Source organism: Taurulus bubalis, assembly GCF_910589615.1.
Source record: "Taurulus bubalis genome assembly, chromosome: 15".
Lineage (NCBI taxonomy): Eukaryota > Metazoa > Chordata > Actinopteri > Perciformes > Cottidae > Taurulus > Taurulus bubalis.
Genome location: NC_136603.1, coordinates 16026741 through 16051844, shown reverse-complemented (window position 1 = coordinate 16051844; position 25104 = coordinate 16026741). Strand labels below are relative to the sequence as shown.

Genomic DNA, 25104 nt, shown 5'->3' with positions numbered 1-25104 from the left:
CCTCAAAACTCACAGCCAAGTGTGACCTGATTTACTCGTGGAGCAGCCCTGCTCCTCTTCCTCTTCCTCCTCCTCCTCCTCCTCCTCCACACCGGGAAAACCTCTCGACTCTTCCCGGGAGGCCTGCCACTGCACCCGCTGCAAAAAATCAAAATTAGACTCCATCGATATAAAAACTAAAAAAACGACAGTACTAAATCTTGCGATGTGTATACATTGTTGCGCATGACTTCCAGGCCGATATCGGATCGGCGGTGCGTTTGGACTCACCTCTGAAGTGGTACAGTCCCGTTAGTCGCAGCCTGGGAGTCCTGTTTACTGCCGCAGTTAGCGGACAACCACACGGACCAACATGCGGATAAACGGCACTTTACCATAACACGGACTGGAGAATGAACTTTTACCGGCTGGCTGTTTTACTGGGAGCGTCCGGTGAGTCCCGTTCCCGTCTCTTAAATATGTTTTCTTCACTAAAACGTGTCAAGTGTGCGGCGGCAGCGCAACAGGTTGCTGGTCCCGGGACGTGTTCCTGTTGAGGCTGCACGAGCTTATTTTAATGTTTGAGCCTTTATCTTGTTTCGAGGACGTCAACGAGACGAATGCCCAATTTTAAAGATGTTTAGAATCGTGTTTTAACGATTTAGTAACGAGTCAGGTGGTTTGTGTGACGACCCTTATAACCATGGGATTAATAGCGTCTGGTATGGATTTTGCATTGCAGTGTAGACCTACACAGATATGATTATACTAACAATGTCCACTGGGCCTATAGGGGCTTATCGTTGTGCTGTTACACTCTGTTTACTATATAAAAGCGTCATTGTATATTGTGAGGTACGTTGTTTAATGGATGAGCTGTAGTTTAAAGGTGCAATATAACAAGTGAAGCAGCAACGATTACTCGATCAATCGATAGACTGATAATAATTTTCAACTATTCGGATAATTGATTAGTCGCTTCAGTTCACAAGCCAACAAGTCAAACATTCCCTGGTCTAATGTCCTCAAATATGTGGAGTTTAATGCTTTTCTTTATCATTTGTGATAGTAAGCTATGTGTTTTCTGTTGATCAAATTAAACAAGCACCTTTAACATCTTGGGGTGTGGGAAAGAGGCATTTTTCACTGTTTTCTGACATGTTATAGAGTGTAAAGTGTAATCAATGAATTGACGATTGACAGATTCATCAACATTTTAAAAAGGCATTAGTTGCAGCCCCATACTTTACATTATTTTAGTTTACGTCTAAAACTATATTTCGGTACCAATAAGTGCTCATAAGGTCTCAAGGGGGCTGGACGTGTACCATTGAATCTGTTGAAAACACCCTGACAATACTCACTTCACTTGCCACAAACTTTATGAAATCCTTCATCGAATTTGGAGACTATATTATATAGTCTTATCTGTGTTTCTTTGTTGGTCTAATGAGTCAATGTGAAGGAATGCACGACGCAGTAAAGGCAGGAAATGTGACAGCTCTGGAGAGGAAAAGCCTGACCGAGTTCAGGAAACATGCAGCGGAAGAGCTCTGACCTGGAGTATATGTGTGACAACACACCGTTATAAAGGGAGGTGTAATGTTGAAATGATGCCTTCAGTTTGCATGCAGGTGGAGGAGGAGACTGTCTGCAGTCTCTGCCACCTGTTCATTAGCCTACAGTGACTCACACCTGATGGGAAACTTCATGAAAACAATCATTTACAGAACATCCGCTCACCTCAGCCTGGTGGCATTCAGAGAGTAACGGTTTGGTTTAAACCTGGAGCAGTTGATTGGTCTGTTCACACCCAGCTGGAGGAGGCCAGATGCTCTCATTGGTTGAGAGTCTATGACCTCCTCCCCCTCTCAGCTCCTCAAGTGGGACAGAAAGGAGGGGGCAGCTAAGCCCTAACAATGGACTGGTCCATGAAAAAAGAAACAAAGAGAAGACCAGAGCTCTCCCGTGGGAGGAACTTCGGGGCTCAGTCACCCCTCCTCTACTTCTCTTATCCTGTGAAAATCATCTGGCTCCATCACTGTACTTGGAAATATGCAGATAATGTTTAGTTTCTCATCAGGGGAAAAGAAACATGAAGATGCTCATCTGACCAGACTCAGTTGATCAATAAAGCCACCTGATTTCCTGATATAAATCCAATCCAATATAATAATTTTCAACTATTATTGATAAACCTTTATTAGTTTTAACTAAACACAACATCTGAAGCCGTCACCTTGGGCACTTACCCCACTTATAAAGACTAAACATAATTCATTTAAATACATTTAAAATAACTCTTAGTTGCAGTCCTAATGTTGGCCTGGATATAAGCAGTCTTGGGTTCATGATAGAAGGAAAGTATAGGAAAAGCGTCCATTTTAGATGAACGATAAATACAGACCTAAGGAGAGAGTCGGGCTGGTGGACTTGTTTTGTTTTGATTTCCTGTCTTTCTGGGAAATGTTTAGAGGGAGTTCCTGCCCCACCTAGAGCTAATATGACTAGCAGAAAGCGCCCACGAGTGTCCGACCTCTCCATCCCCTCCCTCTGTGATGACAACCCCCTGCCGCTCCAAAGGCCTCCCCAGCCCCCCACACACACTGGAATTTAACCTCCTGACCCTGGTACCGAGCAGCAGAGCCTAATCTCTGTTCCTGTCTTTACTCCTGTTTTAATATGAAGCTAAATCTCTCCCAGGTGCAGGGAATCATCCACACAGACCAAGAAGAGTCACAGCTGTTTCTCCAGTAATGTCAAGATGCCATCTGCATCCTCTTCCTGTCTTTATACTTTTTTTTGTCGACTCTGAAAAGTAGTTTAAAACAACAGTCCTGCAACTATTTGGCCACCTCATTTATATCAATCGAGGGGAGACTAAATATGAGCAGAAAACCTCTTAAAAACAGTTTCAACAAGAGCAGAACCTCACAACCTTCGTGTTGTATTGCAGTAGTTGTGTGCATTCGTTAATCAGGGTTGAAACCATAAGATATCGTATTAATTTAAGTAATCTATCAAGCACAAATGCCAAACATGGTTCCAGCTTCTCAAATGTGAAGATATGTTTCTTTCACTTTTCTATCATTGTAAACTAAATGGGTTTTGGACTGTTGGTTGGACATAAATTGCAATTGAATGACGTCACCTCGGATCTAAAGGGAATTGTATTTTCTACAAATGTTTTCCACAATTTTCTGTCCATACAATGAACTAATTAATCAAAATCATAATTTAGATATAAGTGGATGTTGATAGTGGTCATGCTGGGGGAGATGTTGATCAAATAGGTGAACCTGGTATTTCTCAATGCTAATAAATACTGTGTTTGAATTTTATTGCACACATTTCTATCTTTAAACAATATTTGCACGACTCTCTGAATAGTCAAAACCGAAGCTCTACGTATGGGCCGATTTGTCTCAACCACAGAACTTATTCCCATTTCCCTTGCTCTCTTCTCTTCTCAGTGTGTGTGTGCGATGGCGTGCATGTCACAGTGCGGGAGAAGCAGCGGTTTGCGATGCTCTTCCAGTCCGTCGTCCTCCCGTGTCAGTACCAAACCGCCTCCACTCAGGCCCCGGTGGTGCAGTGGTGGTACAAGTCCTACTGCCGAGACCGCACTCGGGAGTCCTTCACCCTGCCCGAGAGTCTGGGCGTCCAGGGTTCAGAGCTGGGCGCCACGTCCCACCTGGAGTGCTCCGACAGCAGCCGCACAGTTCGGGTTGTGGCCTCGGCGCAGGGACCCTCCATGACGCTGGCTGAGCACTACAAAGGAAGAGACATCGCCATCGTTAACAGTAATGTCGTCATTCTTATATTAAAGTTATTAATTGAGGAAACAGCGTTGCTGCAGCTGTTTGATGACTGCTCTCAGGACTCAGAGCTGACTGTGCGTCGTGTTTCCTGTTCTCTAAATATACCTCTTTTGTCGCAGTCTCACAATAGAGTACACACACACACACACACACACACACACACACACACACACAGGGTAATGACGTCCTGCTCTCACTCCTATTCATATATGACTCCTTGTAAAACCTCAGGCCTTATCAAGACAAAACACCCATCTTCTATCCAGATGCGTCAATGTGACACACATGTGACACACATTCAACAATGTCATCCTTTGTTACAGTAAATAAGATAAAGGTTCACCGACAGGACAAATTCATCGATGCTGATAATCTAATTATATATGTCAAATTGTATTTTCCTTGTTTTTCATAGAAACGCTAAGTGTTTAGTTTTGTCTTGGCTTCACATAACACGAACAACTGATTTTCAGTGTCAAATTACGGGTGTATTCAAACCTCAATGCTTTTGGTACTGATCAGAAAGAGTTCATATCACAGAGTATTGAAGGTTGTCAAATACCAAAAGCTGTCATCAAACTTCTGGTCAGAATTGTAAGCTTGCCTACTTACCCTTTGATTCCTCGTTTCTGTTTTAAATCAAAGGCACTTTTTTACTATAATCATTTCAACGTTTGAGACATTTGGTTTCTTTTGTCAAATGAGGAAAAGAGTTAAGTAGAAAAACATGTTAATACTTCGTAAATAGTATACCTTTTGGTACAGGTACTCAAACTCAGGTATTGTAGAAGCGCCAATATTGAACAATTTCAAACATAACCCATCAGTCATACATCACTACAAAGGTTTCAATGTAGTCTGCACCCAAAAGCTGTTTAACAATGTCATTAAAGTCAGTTTGTTGTCAACGTCAATCAATTTTGATTCACGAATACAGCGATTAAACACGGACCTGCTTCATGTACCTACCTGACCTCTCTCTTCTTGCAGCACTTTTCATCTTTGTTCTCTGTGCAGAAGCAGACCTGCGTATCGGGGAGCTGCAGTGGGGAGACAGCGGAGTGTACTTCTGTAAAGTCGTCATTGCTAATGATCTGGAGGGGAAGAACGAGGCCCAGTTGGAGTTACTGGTGCTCGGTATGCCTACACTTTATTTTTAATAGAAGCATCGTGACATAAAGACTTAGACAAACTTTGAGGGTGATCGTGGTCGACTGGGTGAAGTTTTCTTTAAATGTTTGGTTTCATATTAAGCTCAGTGAAGTTACGTTCCATATACATTATACGTTCTCAAAATGCAGTACTTGAGTACATGTAGTACTCTCCACCTCTGGTATTGTCTGCTGGACTGTACTTCAGGTCCATTTGAAGTCAGTTACACTGCACAGCATATGTTCGTCTGTTTGGGTGTGATCATATTGTATTTGTATTCAGTTGTGTAGTGTTTTTTAGACTTGTACAGTGGCTAATTAACGATTTATGAACAGCTAACATTTCGGTGCTAAAAGTCCGATATTCACCACCTTCTGTCAAGGAAAGTGAGGTAGCCTGTCCACAGCGCTCCACGGGGAAACTGTGGAGACCATTGTTGCCAAAGCCACTCCTTAAGCTGTTACCACGGCACCGTGCTTTTACAGAGGAGACCGGGGCATGCTGAGGGCCGCTGCTGCTGTCGACATGAAGAGAGAGACGTAGAAAAGGGGGCTAAACTCTAACAACAGTTACCCAAAATGGTTTTCCTCCTTTACCTTTGGCTAACCCTGATGCTTCTTATCGTATTAAAGTCTGCTCATTCATACGGTCTTCCTCCACTGAGCATTAATCTGATTATCATCAGCTCACAGGAGAGAAGAGGGGAGGTTAAACATGTGACAATAACAAGACTGCACTGGGTGCACGACCAATTTTATACACCAACATTTTTAGCAATAGTTTGCCATTTTGGGAAATTTGCTTTTTTGCTTAGTTGCAGAGAATCAGAGGAGATTGATACTACTCTAATATCTGTGTGTAGCTGGTTAGTTTAGTTTAGTCTACTGTCTAGCAATAAAGATTGGAAACAGCTAGCTCAACGCTGTTTGAAAGTAACAGAATACCAGCTTCCTAATAATAAAACTATACACGTTATATCTTGTTTGTTTTAACTGTAACTAATCTTCACATAACCTCCTGTGAAACCACAAATTGATTGATTTTAAACGTTTAGTTTTGTACGCAGTAAACAAAAGACATATATTGTGTAAGCTAGCTGTTGCCCCTGTTTCCAGTCCTTATGCTAAGTTAAGCTAACCAGCTACTGGCTCCAGCTCCATATTTACTGGACAGACATGTCAGTCACCGATGTCTCAGCAAGCAAGCACATAAGCAATTTTCCCAAATGTCAAAATAATAAGCAACAAGTTGTGATGTTTCTTCTCCAATCATCTCTCTAATCTCTCTTTTAGTTTTTTCTTTTCGATTGACTTTTCTCTTTCCTCGCTCTTTCTTTTTTCTTGCAAGTTCTTCTCACGTGCTCCTCCATTACTCCTTCCTGCATCTCTCACTGCCTTGCAACCTGTCAGGGCTGCATAGCTGCTCAGCTCTCTCAGGTTACTCAGTGTTACTGAGCTTCATGGTATGTAGATGAACGTGCCAGGGAAACAAGATTACTTTTTTTATCAGGTGGAAAGGTTACGCTGTTTTTTTTCTCCCCCATAGTAACAGCCTATACTCAGCACACTCTGGAGCCAGTGGGTGTTTAGTCTATCCCTGCAGTCAGACAGTAACGAGTCTTTAATTATAGTCCTTTGACACACCAACGGTAATGCATACTGTACAAAAAACATGAACACCTGCAGTTGTGTCTCAGTGCCAGCATACCTGTCGCAGACCCTTTATTATTCTCTATTTTGCAGTTTTCTAACTGCCTTGAATGTTTCTTTTTCTGACTTGTTTATCTTGTATGTAAAGCACAAAAGAGATATTGTGTCGCAACCGTACAACTTACGTGACCTCGTCTGATGGGCTCCCATGCTAAATTGTTGTCCTAGAATGTGCCCCAGTTTCCAAAACCCCCTCTTTGTCCTCACACAATGTCTCAATGTGTGTGTGTGACTGTATGCATGTTGCGTGTGTGTAGATTAATTTGTGAGCAGTTTTAACTCCAGTAGAGAGGCGCATGCGTGCTGTGCACCTCAAAACAGAAACATAGCACCGCTGGCCTCCTGCTAAAATTAGATTCAAAGTAAAGTCCATTTTGAACTCTGAACTCTGACTTATGTTCATGTTTACTGGTTAGTATTTTTATTTTTAAACCCTATATCAGTGTGATCCATGTGATGACAAGACTCCAGTCATGCTGCACTTAGACACAACTCTAATGTCAGCATGCTAACATGCTCGCAATGACAACATGATGATTTTTAACATATATAATGTTCACCTTGTTCACCTCAACACAAAGTACAGCTGGGGCCTATAATGTATTTAGTTTCACAGGTATTTGGTCATAAATCAAACTTTAGGCAAATACAAATGTAGACCTGATGATAGATAATTTATAATGTTTTTATAATTTAATTGATTTTATGGATAATAAATTAAGTTAATATGATTTATCTTTAGGGAAGCATGAATGTGTATGCCAAATTTTCTAGTGTGACATTCAAAGTATTTTTGAGACATTTGACGTTTGGTGCTAGAGGAAAAGTCAGAGGATCACCAAAGGCAGTGGGCTTCAGTGGCTGGGAACCATGAATGTCTCTACTGAATTTCATGGTAATATTTCCAATAGCTGTGATAGTTCAGTCTGGACCAAAGTGGCAGACCAACCAACGTTACCATCCTGCTAGCATGGCCAAATAATGTCCTCATCACAGCATGTAAGATAAGTCATTTATGTAAAAGGTTTGTCCCTTCAGTTCTTCAACTAGTTAATGAACATTGAGCATCCACTCTGCTGACCTTTTGACTCTTGCTTTCTGCTTCCTCTGCCGGCCTTTACCTGTGCTCTCCCTCTCTCTGCAGGCAGGACAGGTCCGCAGGACGATATCCTACCTGAGTTTGATGTGGAGATTATGCCAGGTACGGCACCTCACCTGCACTTTCATCTCCCTGCCTGTCATCTTCTAGCTTCCCTACTGCTTCCTCACGTTTGATTCTCAGCAGCCAATCAAAACTCTCTATTACTAACAAAATGCATGAGCCCATGTTTTTTCACTGTTACAAATCAAATTCAAGAAAAACTTACAGAAAGTTGTGTCTAACTCAACCTGAATCTACACTCGTTATTGAAGCTACATAAAGAGCCTAGTTTTTATCTTACATCCCTGGTCATGATTCACATTCCTCAGGGGGTATGTGTTGACTTAGCGAGGGGTTCTGAGTGGATTTGGCTTTTGGGCACACCCTTGAGGAAGTATGTTGTTAGGGTCTGGATACTTTAGAGATGTGATGATGGATAAGAGTCACTCACAGTTCCCTTGAACTTTCCTGAAGTGTCCTTTTTTTTACATGCTTTGTGGTCTCATTGAAGGGGTGACAGAAACATCAACAGCTTATTACAACTTGTTTATGATTGTTATAGTTTTTAACGTTGTTTTGACCAATTCATATTGTAATCACTTAAATATTTGATGAGATCTGTGAACACAAGCTTGCTAAGACAATGGGCAAGAAAGTGGTCGGATGATGAGTGGAGACAGATCATCCAAACAATAAGTAAGGGGACAACTTTGGCTACAACAGCAAGTCAAAGTTGAACCAAGAAATTTATCTGTAAACTGGGAATTTTTACAGTGGAGGTTTTGGGTAATAATCTTACAATTCGCCTATTTTTTCCTTCCAAATTAACCTTAGTTTATTAGTTTCTGATTCTCTGACTGCTCGTATTTCTTGTCCCCTTGGACTTTTTAGGTATAGTATATAGGTGCATTATCTGTCACCTATCGTACCCACATTTTAAAGGCAGAGGGTTCGTCAGATCCGTGTGTGGTAGAAAACGGTTAAATGGCAAAAGTTAAAGCTACTGTGAGGAACTTTTAACTGGTCATGAAACAGTCTCAAATTATTTCCAACGCCTCTATATGACCTTCAGAAGTAAACAAGACCACAGCAAGAAGATTGTCTATTTCTGTATAGTTATTCTTAATGCTTGTGATCGGTGTAACCAAGCTGGATTCCACACAGTCCGATCTGCAGTTGGAGCTCTGGCGGGAGGAGGAGAGCTCCACGCTTGGCAGCAGCGCCTCCTCTTCCTCCTTCCAGGAGCCAATGCTGACTCCACGCTGCTGGAGACTCAGGATATGATGTATTGCTAAGCCCACTAAGGGAAGGGAAAACAAGAACCAGGACTGAACGGGGCACACTGTCAGACATTGCTGCAGTAAAAAGAGAGATTTTCTAAAGGGAATCTGGTGTTTAGAGACACTACCACTTATGTCCATGGGCACCGCCAAAACCAGCAAGATGAAAGTTCCTCATAGTAGCTTCAACTACTGAGGGAGCAAAATAGGGCATGAGGACGGATACATTTTAGCAAACGTATCATTGAGATAATGTAGTCTGTATAATAACTTTAAACTGAATCCTACCATGTCTCACAAAAATGAAATGAATAATGTGTGTCTATATTCCAGAGTGGGTGTTTGTGGGATCTGTAGTCCTGGGCAGTATCTTGTTCCTGTTATTGTTGGGGATCTGCTGGTGCCAGTGTTGTCCTCACTCCTGCTGCTGCTACGTCAGCTGCTGCTGCTGTCCGGACACCTGCTGCTGTCCCCGACACTGTGAGAAATACTGTCTCTATTTACTATAACTTACACGTGCATTCTCAGCATCAATCTGGCAGCAATCACTCATTGTTTTGTTGTTCTCCTGTGCAGTATACGAGGCAGGGAAGATGGCCAAGAGTGGACTGCCTCCTCAGGTTCCTGTGTATCCCTACTACATTCCTGGTGTTCCTACTGTTGTTCCTCTTGCCCCTTCGTCCCATGTGGAAACAACGATGGCCTCCATTCCCTCAGTGGAGAATACCCTAGCTGGAGGTGAGTCTTATTTCCTTTTAGAAACACTGAATTGACTAACCCTCATTTCATCTATCATCCCTCATCCTCGAGTCTGTCTCTAACCTCGGTAGAAAATACAGAAATGATTGCCTACCACGTGCATGTTTGCTATTAAATGCTGTCTTAACTTGTTTGAGTTAGTTTGTCCTTTGTAAGAAGGCGCATTGGACACTTGCATGTCTATCTGTGTGTCCTTGCATGGTTATGTCCCTGTGTGTGTATGTACTGTGTGTGTATGTGTGTGTGTGTCCACATCTACAGCCCGCATTGGTTATCGACTGAAAGCCAGTCCAGTCCAGGACTCAATGAAAGTTCTGTACTACATTGAGAAGGAGCTGGCTCAGTTTCCCTCTGCCAAGACGGCTGCATTTAAACGTAAGCCTGCGCAGATTAGGCCGGTGTGTCATCTGTGTGGCAGTGTTCATGTGTTTGTGTTTTATGTGCATGGTTTGTGTAAATGAACATTACATCCCATCCATTCATTAATTTCATAACGTCTAACTGTCCTTGCTTAGATGCCCATTGATTTGAAACATTGGTTTTATACCCCAAAGTATACAGTATTAAAGGCATATTGCCCATCCCTAGTCGATTAAGTTGTCAGGAGCGTAATTAATATGATTATGCCACAGTCACTTACAAATGAAAACATTAAAGTAACATTAAAGTTGGTTAGACTACTACTACTACTAATTTTCTTTTTATTATTTCACCAGTGAGACTTCACTGAAGTGCTTTGTCTTGTAGACGTTAAAAGGATAAAGCTGGGGATATTTGTTAGTGTTGACAAATCCCATGAAAACACAAAATTGTTCCGTCTGTATCAACCAGTACTGCCTTCCCCAGCCGGTCTGTGCCTCTCAGCCCACTGGTTCCAACTGAACAGATATGTAAATTCATAATGTTTTAAAGACTCCTAGGTTTCCTAAAACAGCTTGGCACTGTAGTAATTAGTAGAAGTGAAACAGGAGTAAATAGGACATTTGTTGAGGACTATTTTTAGCGGTGGATTAATACACATTTGGTGCTGTGGAGAGAATTCATGACAGGAGGACGTCATATGTGGGATGGACTCATACATACATTGATTGGATGACATGTTTTTATAGTGTTTGCACATCATTTGAAGTTTATAACACATACATAAGATATATTAGGCTTTGGCTACACATGCAAAGTTGTTGCATAGGATTTGTTGAAAATATAAAGATCAAAAATGATATCACCAGACGTGTCATTTAACTTGTTTGTGACATAAGTCGTAATGGCACATGAGAAATGACTGCACTCAGTAATCTGCAGTCAGCTATAATCAGTGCTCATGATGATATAGTCATAGCTACCTCATCTACTCTGCTCTTACCCCAAACCCTTACATAGCACTTCCAGTAGACCACAGCTTGCTCTGAAATTCTTCATTTCATTCACAACTGTTGTTGTGCATTCTAGTCGCAGGTTACAGACAAATGTTTTCCAAATCAATTTTATGATGAAAATAGCAAATGCCACTAATGTGTCTGTGCCAACAGCCAGGAGCCTCTCGGAGCTGAGCTCTCTTCATGATGGAGGGAACACAGACTTCAGACACACCTATCAGACGGTGCAGATGAAGGCACTCCCGCCCATCGCAGACCTCGACGACCAGTCGGTGCTGAGAGCAGCTCCACCTACACAGAGTCGAAGGCCCAGACGGGTCAGACGCAATCACTCAGACGATGAGCTCGACAGAAGGTACGATTACAGAGTTATTTAGTGCAAGCATGCGTCTATGTGTTGAGAGGGTAACGGTCACCACTGTGGATGAACTGCTTTACTGGCAGCATCCGTTTACCAGGCAGTTCAAGTGCCTGTTAGATGGGATCTTTCCATGTAAACCCCATCACTCTCATAGACTCCAATATCTGGCATTACAGAAAAATATTACAGGCATATATTTGCTTTACCACCTTTCACACCTCTACTTATCAAGCTACCAAAAAACATATTTTTAAAGCTGCTGTTAATGTTTGAATTTATGAACCTGCATTTGTGTTTTATTTTTCAAGGTTATTTCGAACCTATCATCATGTATAATATCTGAGTGTCTTGATTGTGATACAAACTTGTGAGCTGAGCTGTGTGGTCTTCCTGGCTGTAGGTGGAACTCCCAGTCAGAGCACCTACAGAGGAAGACGTTGGGCAGAAGGGGGCGCACCGGCTCCCTGGACGAGCTGGAGGATTTCGCCCAGTCTTACGGCTCCCGAGGTCGACGCGCTGACCCTCCAGACCGGGTCTACGAGCGGGATTACAGCCCTCCCAGGCGTTTCTACAGAGAAGAGGACGATAACTGGGTCCGCCGCAGCCCCTCCCCTTTACCACAGAAGAGGAGGGACACATGGGACAGCGACCGTCCCTGTCGAGCGCCACAAGGCAAAGCATACGATGACGCCTTCCTCAGCAGTGTGTTGGACAGCAAGACGAGGGGGCGGGGAAGGGACAGAGGAGCTTGTAGACCGGAGGAGGACAGTGACACTCCCTCCAAAGGCAGCTCCAGAGGGAAGGGCAGCGATAGTTACTACAGCCGGTCGCCAAGCAACCGTCCAGAGGAGGAGGACCCTTTGCCTCCGTACTCTGAGCGGGAGGCGGAGCGGTACCGCCGGGCTGAAACCACCACAGACCGGTACCGCACTGCAGAGCCTCCCAGATCAGAGCTATACAGGACCACTGACCCCGCCATGAGGCCTTTCTGTTACACCCGCCCCCACCAGGGGACGCCCCACACACTGCAGCAGGGCGGCCGAGAGGACAGAGACAGGAGCCGAAACCTGGTGAGTTACTTGTAGCAGGACCAAGGACTTCCTTCCTCCTCTTCAGGAAAGAGCCTCTTAATCTTATAATAGTTACATGATATATCTGTGTATTCTGTGTTTTTCTTACTGTCAACAAATCCAATGAAAATTCCAAAAACTAATACTTGATTCGATTTTGTCTTTGTAGCCAAAGCCTGAAGTAGCTTGAAGATACAGCTCAGCAGGTGTCTCCCATTAGTCTGTTTGTGGGTTCATATGCATATTCACAGGTCATGTGTGTTTTGGATCAGGCATGATGTCTCTCAATTAATCCCAAAACACAAATAGCCTACACGTCAAGTGAGAGAATGACAGTAGCTAAAACTGAAACTTAACTTTATTTGATCTGTGTTTCATTGTGGTTGCTTACTAAATAAAACATACAGACCTTCCAGGAACACTGAGAGGGTTTCCTCATATAGATTTTGTGACGATTAAATACTAAAAAAGTGGTGAAATACTTTAGTTCAAAGTGTGTTGCTGTTGTTATTGTTGGAGGCATGCATGATGAGTAAATTCTCTGCATTTACTGCCCCAAGTTCAAGGTAATTACAGCAAAAATGGAAATTTAGCTATATTATTATTATTATTCATCTTTCTTTGCTGACTCATATTGTTTCCTTGCTGAGTGGCCAAAGTCTTGTTCAGGTCCACAGTCCAGGGGTTGGGGACCTCTGCACTAGCCCACCAAATAGTTTCCAATCAATGCACTATTTATTTGCGTTTGAGTGACGTTGCTAAAAACTACAGCGACCTGCTGTTTTTTTTTTATTACTGAAACTTCATAAACTAAGAGATGTCGTGGTGACTTAAGGGTTTAGGACTGTAATCAGCTCCTGGTATCTATCAAATAAAGGCAATGCAGCAAAAATGACAACAAACTAAATATTTGCGACATGTTTTTAATGATTTGCGCCGAGGAACACACTGTCTTGGGGCTGAGCATCACAGAGAGGTCAGGGAAGTCAGCCGTGCTGAGAGTCGTTACTGGTTTTGGTCTTTTCATGGAATTTGTTGATGTCAAGAATAAAATAGAATAATGCCACCTTTGTATTTAGACATTTGAAAATGTTTGACAGTATTATGTAACGTCATCCGATTGTCTCTTGTGCAATGTACATACACAATTAATGGTCTTAACACTGAATCAATATCATTTTAGTCCCCACAGGATTTTATCTGTGATATCATTTGCATATATTTACAGAAGTCTTATGATTTAACTCAAATCTGTGCAGTATAACCTGTTCATCCTTGCAACATTCACAGTGTTGCAAACACTCACTAACCGGCTTACTAAATATATTTTTAACACGCCTGTATTACAGTCTTTCCGACTAACTTGGCTTAAGCTGCATGATTTCTGTGGATGGTCGGAGGCACCAGACTGGAGTCCCCTCGCATGAGCATGAGTGCAAAGTGTCTAACATGTGGCTCTTGGTGTGTTCCTCTAACAGAGCACTGCACTGGGCAGGGACTCTCTCATAGTGTGACCCGCTCAGCACTGCCAGGCCGTTCGTTTAAACCGTCCTGTTGCTAGGCAGGAGAAGCTCACGGTTCTGCCATCCGCCACATGAAGTCTGGCTCGTCTCACTAAAAATACCTGCGCCAAAAAAGAACAGCAGTAGTGGATCGGAAATGCTGAGACATAAATGTGCACTAATACAGGACGTTTTTACTCACGTGCATGAACGCCTGAGTTATTTCTTCATGTGTAGTCGACAGATGTTATGGATGTGTTTATTTGTTGAGTTGAGTGACTGGATTTACTGACAATAGTGCCAAGATGTTTTTTTATTTTCTATTATCTGCCAATTATTTTTATCTGCAGACTTCACACTTAGTCAGTACATTGCAACTCAGGTTCACTTTGTATTTGTGTGTTTGTCTGTTGTTGATATTGGACTGTATGTAAGTACTGTACCTTGAATTTGTTCTGCAGATATTTACAGTAATTGCACTGCTTAAATACTTTTTCAATAAAGAAAACTCAAAGAACTCTCAGCTGTCTTAATGAATCTATGTTAACTATCTTGGCCGAGAGAGAAGATACAGACAGCTCGGACTGCAGCTTATGATTGTTTTTTATAATCAATTTAAACATTCATCATTTGGTCAGAGAATAATGAAACATTACCCAAAGCCCAACCAACAGCTTTAAACCAAAATATATTTGGTTTACTATCACTATTACTATCAAGACAAAGAAAAGCAGCAACTCATCCCAAACAAGCAGCTGCACATGCATTGTACTGTACACAAGCCGTTTCATATTGATATATATTTATAGATCATATGTTGCAGAACAGACTTCTGTGTCTTAACTCTTTTATATTTTCGAAATAAGGAAATCAGGTCTAAATTGAGATTTTGTTTCGTTTATCGAGGAACAATTGTTCACGAGCGTAAATTTAGTGTTAATTTGTTCTTAATACTCCCACAGTTGACACAAACTGGTCTGCATGCTTGCATTTATTTGCATTTCAATTGTTTTGATAACATTTATTTTGAAATAACATACATAACAACATTGTCTGCAGCACAATCTGATGTTTGAGTGGTTAAGCGTGTGCACTGTGCCTCGGATAAAGCCAGTGCATTTCTTATCAACGCTTATCAAGCATACACAACTAAATAAACACTCGAGCTTTAATGACAGAACTACACACAATCAGCACACTTTATCGTGCAAATCCCATGTACAGCTTCAACATATTTACATAAAGTATTAATATTTATATAAAGTTTATTAAACAATAAACATTTACTGAAGAACTACATATTGCCACATTGCGTCTCTTCATGGTCGTTATCCATCTCGTTATTTTGCTCGTCTTTGTGGGCGTTTTGTGATTCTGTGTGATCATTTTGTAACTCTCTTCGTAGTTTTGTGACTTTATAGTCCTTTGATTGACTTTCCAATAAGAAATGTTCACACTTAATACAGATGTTGAGGCCCAGGCCTATACCCAGTAGATCTGTTAAGTAATTATATCAACAAGCCAACTACCTCTCATCTTCTGACTCTAGTGAGGGGCATCAGGTTTGCAATGTTGATAAAAACAGAAGAACATTTGTAACCGCTTTAAAACACAGCCAGCAGCACACAGCGTGAATGTTTGGCACAGACTGGATAGCAAGCCACAGAAAATGAAAGGCAGTCCTCCCACGATACTGACAACGGAGGCATTTGAAAAGCGGGCATGTGTCCAGGTCCAGAGTGGATCCAGACACAGATGTGATGGCAAAGCTTTTCATGAACGCAGCATTTCTTCTCAGGTTTTCAAGAGCACTTCAGTGGGCCGAGAGCCGCACTCGAGCTCAGCTTGGGCGAGCCTTGTTTTGTGTCAACAGCCAAGCTCGTTGTGGTCCACCTCCTGGATGGGAGATGTAAACATGCTCGCACAAAGAGATCGAACAATGTGCCTCATCACGAGGAGGGGACTTCACATTCGGGCTGTTTGCCGCAAACAAATACATTGAAAACCATCAGACGAGCTGACCGGTTTCAGTGAATTCAGATTATGCAGTCGCCACTCCTTTTAATTCAACTGGGCTGAAGCCTTAAGATTGATGGACTGGATATTAAGATGCACACGAAGAATGTATGCATCTGCCATCAACTCATCAAAACACAGCAGAGAACTAAGTAATAAATCAGTCATTTGCTAATGGACCTGTTTCTCCACTGTTACCTGTCTTAACCTTCGTCCCTTGGGGAAGACTCAAATTGCTCATTTGGAACAGTGAAATCCAAACCTGAACTTGTAAACTTGTATTGACGGAAATTGGGAGAAAACATCAACATCTCCTCTGTTTGTTATTCCTGCTCCTCTTTTTATTTACTCCATGTTACACCTGTCAGAGAGGGCGGAGTCAATGATGTCACCTGAAACTGGAGGGGGAGGGGGACGATCCGCCTCCTACACCGACTCTCTCTCGCTCACACACACTATCTCTCTCTCTCTATGGGAAAGTTTTCCTCAGGTCGGCAGTAAACATTCGTCTTCCATCTCAGACAACAAACACGAGCATGCCGTCTTCCCCGTGAAGAAGAGGAACTATGCCGGACAACGGATACAAAACGTCCTTCTCCAAATACTCCGGATTTCTGGTGGATTTCGAGTCTCCTGCAGGATAGAGAGAGAGAGAAGCTTCCGCGGAGGAATAAAGGGCAACGAGATGGGAAATGTGATACTGATGGCGCTTCTGCTGGCTCACCTGCCAACGGGTGAGGCTTTAAAGGCGTTTCAGGAAACACACTTTGTCCTGAACGTTTATACTTTATTCTTGTTGGCTCTTTTTCTGCGTAAGCGCAGGAATTTAAGGTGAAGCCACTTAAGCAAACAGTCGAAACTAACAGTGGTGTGTACAAGTTAATTATCGACAGGTGGAAATAGGACAAGGCCGACTGCTGTCACGTGACTGCACACTATAATATGTGTTCTTAACGCGCTGTCCAAAATATAAAGCATCCACAGTTCACACAGTGGAAACAGTCTTGTATTACAGAAGACAGTATTACAAACGTATTGCACTGTTTTTTTGTTTTTTGTTATGCACCTTGTATGTGCAACGTACTTGGCAAAACACTGTTCTGATTCTAAATGTAAATCTTCATTGGATCAAACGGTCTTGGAAAACAAATGTTGATGAGGACATTGTTTTTGTCATCGGAGGCTGCAAATAAACGTTATTTTGTATTATTGGAGCTGAAATAATAGATAAATCATAAACAGAAAGTAAATCGATCATTTTGATAACTATCGTTTATCAAGCAAAAAATGTCAAACATGTTCTTCCAGACTCACAATGTGCTTGTTTTCTATATTCTAGTAAATTAGCTAAATAACTCTGCAAATGCAATCATTTATTATTATTATTAGTCTGCAGATTATTTACAAGATTCACTGATTAATCAATTGTATCACCAATAAACCATCAGAAATAGATGAAAAAGATATATTGCCACGAACCAGTTTAATGTTCCCTGTGTTTACTATCATGTAACACAAGGAAAATCTATTACTAAAACTATTACATCTGATTTGAACTATAAAATAATAATATAAATAGTTTCAGATTAATTTCTCTAATTGTAGATCACAGCTTTAGTTTATGTCAGAATGTATATCACATATTAACAACATGCATGTTTTTGTTGTGTTAAAAAATCTCTAGTTTTGTCTGAAAACGTGCAGTTCAGTTTTGTAAATGTTTACATGTTTGTGTTTTTTGGACTGGATGGTTTATGTTCCCAGTTTTATAATGTATTCTCCGTAAATAAAAGGCAAACGCATAAAGCCCAAAAGTAGTTTATTAAAATGCATTTGCAAGTGGATAGAATACATACAGCTGGGTTATGGATGAACACCTGATCATGATGTCAGGAGAGGACGTCGTGGCTTCGAGAAGAAACTATGTGTTTACTCGATTAGTTATAAAAAAATAAAAATAAAGCTAAAGCAGAAATGTAATGGCTCCAGCTTTAAAAAATATCCTTTACAATAGTTTGGGACTGTTTGGGTCAAACAATTGAAGATATCAACTTGAGCTCTGTCAAATAGTGATAAACATTTTGTTTTACACTTTTAAAGTATCAAACAATTAAAAAAGGAATATAACTGTCAGATTAATAATGAAAATAATAGTTTGTTGCAGCCCTAATCTAACTGTGTATATTTCATATTTGTATAAGACATACATCAACTGAGAAAAACTGCCAGCACATGTCGCACCCTTAGTTACTGACGTACATTCCTCTCCATCAGATTTGGACAACTTTTCCAGAGAGAAAGTGTTTGACCTCGAACCGTAACTGTTACTTTTCTCAATTAGCAGATGTCGCCTGTCATCAGCTAGCTTTCTTCAACTCCCTTTCAATAATGGAGTACAAATATGTGCACACTTAATGACTTCTGTGTTAAACAGTTAAACTGTTAACCAGTTTGGTCAGATTCTTATCCATCCAGCGTTCAAGAGCAAAGCTGCAACACAAACACAGTATTTTTCTCTCTCTCTGAGGTTACACTGATTTGAATATTGTGTTGTCGTGGGTGCTGTTATTTTAATACAAACTTTGTCATTATTTTATCAGAGCTGCTGTCCATCCAGGTGATCGTTCCAGAGACGGAGAGGAGCACGACTCTGTTTGCCTCTGTGATCCTTCACTGTGACTACTCCACTTCAGCAAACCCTCAGGATGTCCTGGTCACCTGGAGGTTCAAGTCCTTCTGTAAAGACCCGGTGCTGGAGTACTACTCCACAGGTGAGGCCGCAGGTGGAAGGAAGCTCTGATGTTAATGTGCGATAGTGTAGCTCAACCAAAATATTAAACAAAAACAATCCCATAATATTTGCTGTTCCAATAAAGCATCTCCTTGTACTACCTAAAGCATTATTAGTGTGTTTATGGTTATGTTCAGACACTCGTTTAACAAGTGGCATTTCACTCACTTTGCATTTACACATTTATACATTTTTACCTGATTTCTGAAACAGGGTCCAGATGTTTTGATGACAGGCCTTTTCCCACAGCAGAGGTTTTGTCACGTTGTAGCAGGGAAAGCACAGGTGTTACTAATGACGCTGATGATGTTCAACAAGATACTCCAGTTCCAGTTGTACTGTAGCAATCATTCATGTTGATTGGTAACAGCTGTGCTTTTCTTGCTATGATGAGTCAACATGTCTGTTTTTGTGTGAAAGAGATCTTTCTCAGAGCCATGCTTGAATGAAAATGTCCATTATGATATCTAACTGATGGGCTTTTTGTCTTGTTTTATGGTTTTATCTTTTATAGTCATTGAATAGTTATAACCTGAAATTAAAACAGTAGTTGAGTGATAACTTGTGAAATTTTGTCAGATGAATGAAAGTAATTTAAGTCAGTTTACTATAATAATATGGTATGATATTAGAATAGCAGTATTTTTGAATATCACATGTAGGGACAATTATGGTCATGATAATGTCATTAAGCACACACTAACTTTGAAGCAGCAGCAACACACGCAAATGTGTGATTTACATTTTATTAGCTAATTGCGATTACATTATTAAGCTTTATTAACTTGCTGAAATTGAAACACTGATTGTTGGACATTTTGAAGGAATTAGTGCCACGGGGATGGTGGTTTGAAGTAGCATGAGGTAGACCGATCTGGTCGAAAAAGAATATGCAAAACATTCTCCATATTTCATCATATTTTCCTTTCTTCCTGAAGGCTATCAGGCATCCCTGCAGCTGGGTCAGGACCCCTCCAACGACTGCCCAGACCGCCAGCGAACAATCCGCACTGTGATCCAGAGGAGGGGCGTCAATGAGCCCATCCTGGGGGCAGAATACAGAACACGCAAAATTACCATTCAAAACAGTAAGTTTAACTCATTATAATGTCGACAGAGTATTTCAGTCTGAACTGTCGATACATCGTACGTGACTACATTTTAAGACACTTTACAGGCTGCATATGTTTGTATAGAAATATGGAAAATGTATGTACTTAAATGTATTATTTAAGATAGTTTGGATTGCGAACATACTGTTAATAAATAACTATTTGTCAATCAGTGCATTCCATTGCAAATATTTGGTGGTTGTCTTGAACATCTTTTGGTTTGAATTTTTACTGCAGTGATCCAGATCAGAACTATTTAATCCCAAGTATCTTTGTCTTGTTTTGGAAGTAATGTGACGTTGTCTGTGAACAGAGGCTGACCTGATCATCAACGAGGTGATGTGGTGGGATAACGGCGTATACTTCTGCTCCATCGACGCTGCCGGTGACACAACGGGCGACTCGGATGTTGAAATCAAACTCATCGTATACCGTGAGTTTCCTCCGTTCACGTTGTGGTGCTCGACTCAAGACCACAAAGACCCTGAAAAGTCTTTCTGAGATTTAAATATCAGTAATCCTGTTTCTGCTCACTTGTTCCAGACTGGCTGACCGTCCTGTTAATCATCATCGGTGCTCTCATGCTCATCATGCTCCTCTGCATATGCTGCTGCCAGTGCTGCCCGCAGAAGTGCTGCTGCTACGTCCGCTGCCCGTGTTGTCCGCAGACATGCTGCTGCCCGGAGAAAGGTGCAAGAGATGCTGTTTGTTTGTCAGCTGACACTTCAATACTCTTTATGAAAACCATAGACTACATAACATTTTACAGATTCTTTTACACAAATATATATCCGGCGATCAAACTTTGCCTCTTGCAGATTTTGTATTTGCTTAAGCCTACATATCAAAATCTGCCATGTCAATACGGAGTCACACAAACCTTTGACCTCCTCTTTGCATTCCAGCTGTGATGCAGCACAGGATGATACGGGACGCTCAGAAGGCCATGACTCCTTGGATGAACGGTCAACCCATTTACGCTCCCATTAGCTCCAACGCCTCCTCCCAGGGCGTTCCCATACTGTACTCAGGTGAGGGACACAAAAGACTTCCCATTCATGCTTTGTGATGTGCTGCTGCATCATTATTGCTCAAAGCCAAGGGCGTATGTTTGGTTTCAGTAGTTGGATGACTCAATGTCTGTGTGAACACTACTTTTATGTCTACATTTAAACTATTTATATCAAGTAAATTATACAGTATGATTAAACAGTGTTTGTTGCTTTACATTAACAAAAAATAGAATAGTCTGTATAAACTACTGTATTACTCTAGCATAGCATTATTAAAACCATATTTATTTAATAAGTAGAAACTCTTTTTGTCATGTCTGTCTTATTTTTCATTGATTATTTAGTTTGAGCACCTTTTTAGGTGATAAAGATAATACCTAATTACTGATTAAGTAACTTTTTGACCTGAAAACCAGATAAGTCATTGGTAAGTAGTTTTTGGAGATCTTCCTGTTCTCTACCAGTGAGTTAGGGCGTCTCTTATCTGAACTTCTCTTTTCTGGATTTTGTCCGTTGGATGGTGAGAGTTTTAAAGAGGTTTTAGTCAGTAAATTAAACTAACACTATAAAAATGGAGGAGATAATAATATTGTATTGATATTCAAATAAGCCGTAATATGATTATATGAATAATTGATCATATGACTACTTGAATGTGAGTTTTACTTAGTGATGAAGCTGCAGAAAAGTGAACATAGTGGAGCATTTAGTAATTTAGTAGCCATAGAGTCAGATATTTCCCTCGCCCGTGAGTGGAGAACAAAACACATGTTGCTCCCTAAGTGCTGATTATGTAAAAATGAAACTTTTTGCTCACAACATATCAACTTTGTTAGATGAAAATGTATTAATATTGTGTACAGCTTGCCTCCATGTGGCCAAAAGTCAGCTGGTGCAGGTCATTCATGTCACTCTCTCTGTCACTTTTGTTCCAGGCTCGTACTCGGACTACCCCACCAAACAAAACTTTGCCATGGCTCCTATGCAGCTGTCACCCATAGATCTGCAGCATCAGCATCAGCTTCAGCATCAGCATCAGCATCAGCATCAGCATCAGCATCAGCTTCAGCATCAGCCTCCTCCTCATCCACATCATGTGAACGGCAGTATGCATGGCAGCAATCATGGCACTGGTCAGGTGTTGGACTTCCTGGAAAACCAGGTGAGGGGGCTGGATGTGGGACCCCCTCAAATGGCCCCCTACGCTCACCAGAATATGCTCCCATTACAGCCTCAGCTGGCTCCTCAAGCAGTCCCCTACACACCAGGGCCCCCGAGTATGCTGTCAGCCCTGGATGAGATGGGGGTGAGAGGGGTAGAGAGAAGGGTGATCACCCTGCCTCCTATAATCCAGCGTGTACCCAGCTTTTCCTCACGCAGGGGGCCCAGTGGTGGAGACAGAGCCAGAGGTGGTCCCAGGATATCCAGCCAGTCCAGTGGGAGTACAAATCGCCCCGGAGGAGGTCCTATCCGCGACAGTCAAGGCTATAGGGACATCTCTCCTTCCAGAAGGGGGATCCTGCGAGATTACAGCGATGACTCTGAATTGGAAAACCGGCGAGCCGGAGCGGCACAGAGGAATTCGAGGAACAAGAGTGGAGGTTCGGCCGGGAGGAGAGGAGGTGCATCCAGACCGCGGACTCGTAGTCGCGACGACCTGATGGAGGAGCGACACAGCAGAGCAGCTCGGAGGGAGAGGAGCTATTCGCCTCCTCAGCGGCGCAAAGGGTCCTGGAGCTCAGATGAGGAGGACAGCAGCGGAAGGAAAGGAGGTAAAGGGAAGGATTGGCCAGAGAAGCCCCCCAGCTACTTCTCCATTGAGAACCAGCCTGGACGTAGTAACGGTCAGAGGAACTACAACCGCCTATCTGTAAGAGCCAAATACTGATATCAACTGTAAACCAATGTCCTTTGGGTCATTGCTCTCTGTCTCCTTTTACTCTTTCCTTCATCACTTTTAGCCATCCATTAAGTCAAGCACTTTGGTCTAGAGTGAAATTAATCACACCGTGACAACTATTTGTTGGATTGTTGTTACATTTTGTGCAGACATTCACAAGCCTATTAGCTAAATTGTAAGGACTTCTATGTGGCTATTTCACAGTGTTAGATAAAAAAATTTAAACAGAATATACTTAAATAATGTAAAGTATATATATATATATATATATATATTTTAAATCACGAACAATTACATGTAAGAGCATTTTAATGTTGTACTATGTCAATGGTATGTTTATGTATGTCAATTTTAGATACTTTGTATACTACTGGGTAGATTAGTAGTATCGTATAGTTTGTTTTTTTAATGTAAAAATTAACAGTAACTGCTGTCAAATAAATTAATAAATTGGTGAAAATAACAATATTTACCTCTGAAATGTAGTGGAGTAGAAGTATAATGTAACATAAAATGGGAATACAATGTGAAATAATTGCACACTTTACTCAAGTACAGGCTACTTCAGTAAATGTACTTGGTTACATTCCATCAGTGATATTGAATAATAATATCTACTTCTTTAACCTTACTTCCCTTTTCTCTCTTAGGATAGAAGTTCCCGTAGCGGCACCAGCGTAGTCATCTGAAGCATTTCTTTTTTTTTTACTTGTTCCTGAATGTTTCCAGAACGGTGAAAATGAAGACGAACAGTAAGAATTTTCATCTGTTCAATCAGCCTGCAAGAATATAGTTGTTGTGAAATGTAAAAGAGTCTTGACAATATGCAACGCAAACTGTAATGTATGCATGAAGAAAACCTGTTCAGTTGAGCCTTTAAATTGCAGATGTTATGAAGGCCATGTATGATTATTGTCCTAGCCGCTTTAAACGGTGTAATTTGTGTCTGGTGATGGATTAAAGTATCTTTTATTGTGTTTTTTAAGTGAATGTTCAACAGTTTCAACAAGCAGAATGTTGGATACTGTGAGATCTTGTGGGTTATTTAGGTTCATCATTGTGAACATGTAATGTGTGAGACATTGTCATACTGATTCATATTGATACAGTGTGTATTTTAAAAAAAATATATTTTCTAATTTTTGCATAATTTCTTGTACTATTTAAAGTGTTGTTTTTTTTTTTACCTTTCACCCTTAATAACATTATTAGACAGCAATAAAAGTGTGTTGTATGAAGATGTGTGAAGATGGACAGAGTATAATTGTGATTTTCATTAATGTATGTTTTTAATTAACCTTTTTACATACAGCGAGTGTGAAGTGGGTCATTTCTATATATTTTGTATCAATAGATCTGTCGTTCCCAACCAAACCAAAATGATCCCTTAAATCAAAAGGCTGTTCCTTCAAAGTTTGCAACGGCCACCCGGACTTCCAGGGGTAGCTGCTAAATTCACTTCCTGCAAGTTTATCTGGAAATTCGTACCACAAAAGTAAAATATCGACTGGGTATTTGTGTCAAAATGCACGTATAAAATCTGAATAATTTTTCCTTTTATTTTGCTCACATGGTGCACAATCCTAAATACATTTCATAAACTAATTGACACAGAAACTCTGAGAAGAAATTAACTCAACTGAAACCATATGGTGAGAACTGTATTACAATTTGTGAGTACATAAAATCCAAGACTTTAAATTGGGTATTTGAACAAAATTTAGGATGTTGTGCTCGAATCTAAAAGTGTACATTGGTTTTGGCTGTAATAAATATTGATGAGCTGTATCTGAAGATTTATGTTTGGCTGAGGTTTAGTTGTAGATTTATGTTTTCTGTACATCACTTATCGCTAATATTCAAATAATGACATTGAGCTTTTTTTTTATGTATGGTAAATATGTGGGTTAAATGTTTGTTTTGTGTGTTGTAAAGCCAGTGGTTCTCAAACTTTTTTCAATATTGTTCCCCCTTTTGAAATGCTACGTAACTGGACACACGCTGTGGAAGTTGACAATTTGAAAATAGATATATAATATGAAATAAAATGTGGTTTGTATTAATGTTTTTAAAATCGTACGTACCCCTGCAGTACTCCAAAGTACCCCTAGGGGTACTCCTA

General features: G+C 41.0%; 2 protein-coding genes across 2 annotated transcripts; both read left to right on the top strand.

Annotated features, from left to right (window-relative positions):
- Positions 1-392: 392 nt before the first annotated feature.
- On the top strand, positions 393-14661 carry LOC306748001 (immunoglobulin-like domain-containing receptor 2; the record flags this gene model as incomplete). The annotated part of the gene is made up of 10 exons (XM_079231112.1): positions 393-432; positions 3453-3782; positions 4818-4937; positions 7806-7862; positions 9416-9562; positions 9659-9820; positions 10103-10216; positions 11371-11572; positions 11979-12648; positions 14127-14661. 10 exons carry the CDS (start codon positions 393-395, stop codon positions 14160-14162), a joined length of 1878 nt encoding a protein of 625 aa, XP_079087238.1. The 3' UTR covers positions 14163-14661.
- Positions 14662-16851: 2190 nt separating this feature from the next.
- LOC306747323 (immunoglobulin-like domain-containing receptor 1) lies at positions 16852-24055 on the top strand (the record flags this gene model as incomplete). The annotated part of the gene is made up of 8 exons (XM_079230364.1): positions 16852-16900; positions 18767-18937; positions 19896-20045; positions 20383-20502; positions 20613-20759; positions 20975-21100; positions 22018-22952; positions 23633-24055. 8 exons carry the CDS (start codon positions 16852-16854, stop codon positions 23669-23671), a joined length of 1737 nt encoding a protein of 578 aa, XP_079086490.1. The 3' UTR covers positions 23672-24055.
- Positions 24056-25104: the final 1049 nt, after the last annotated feature.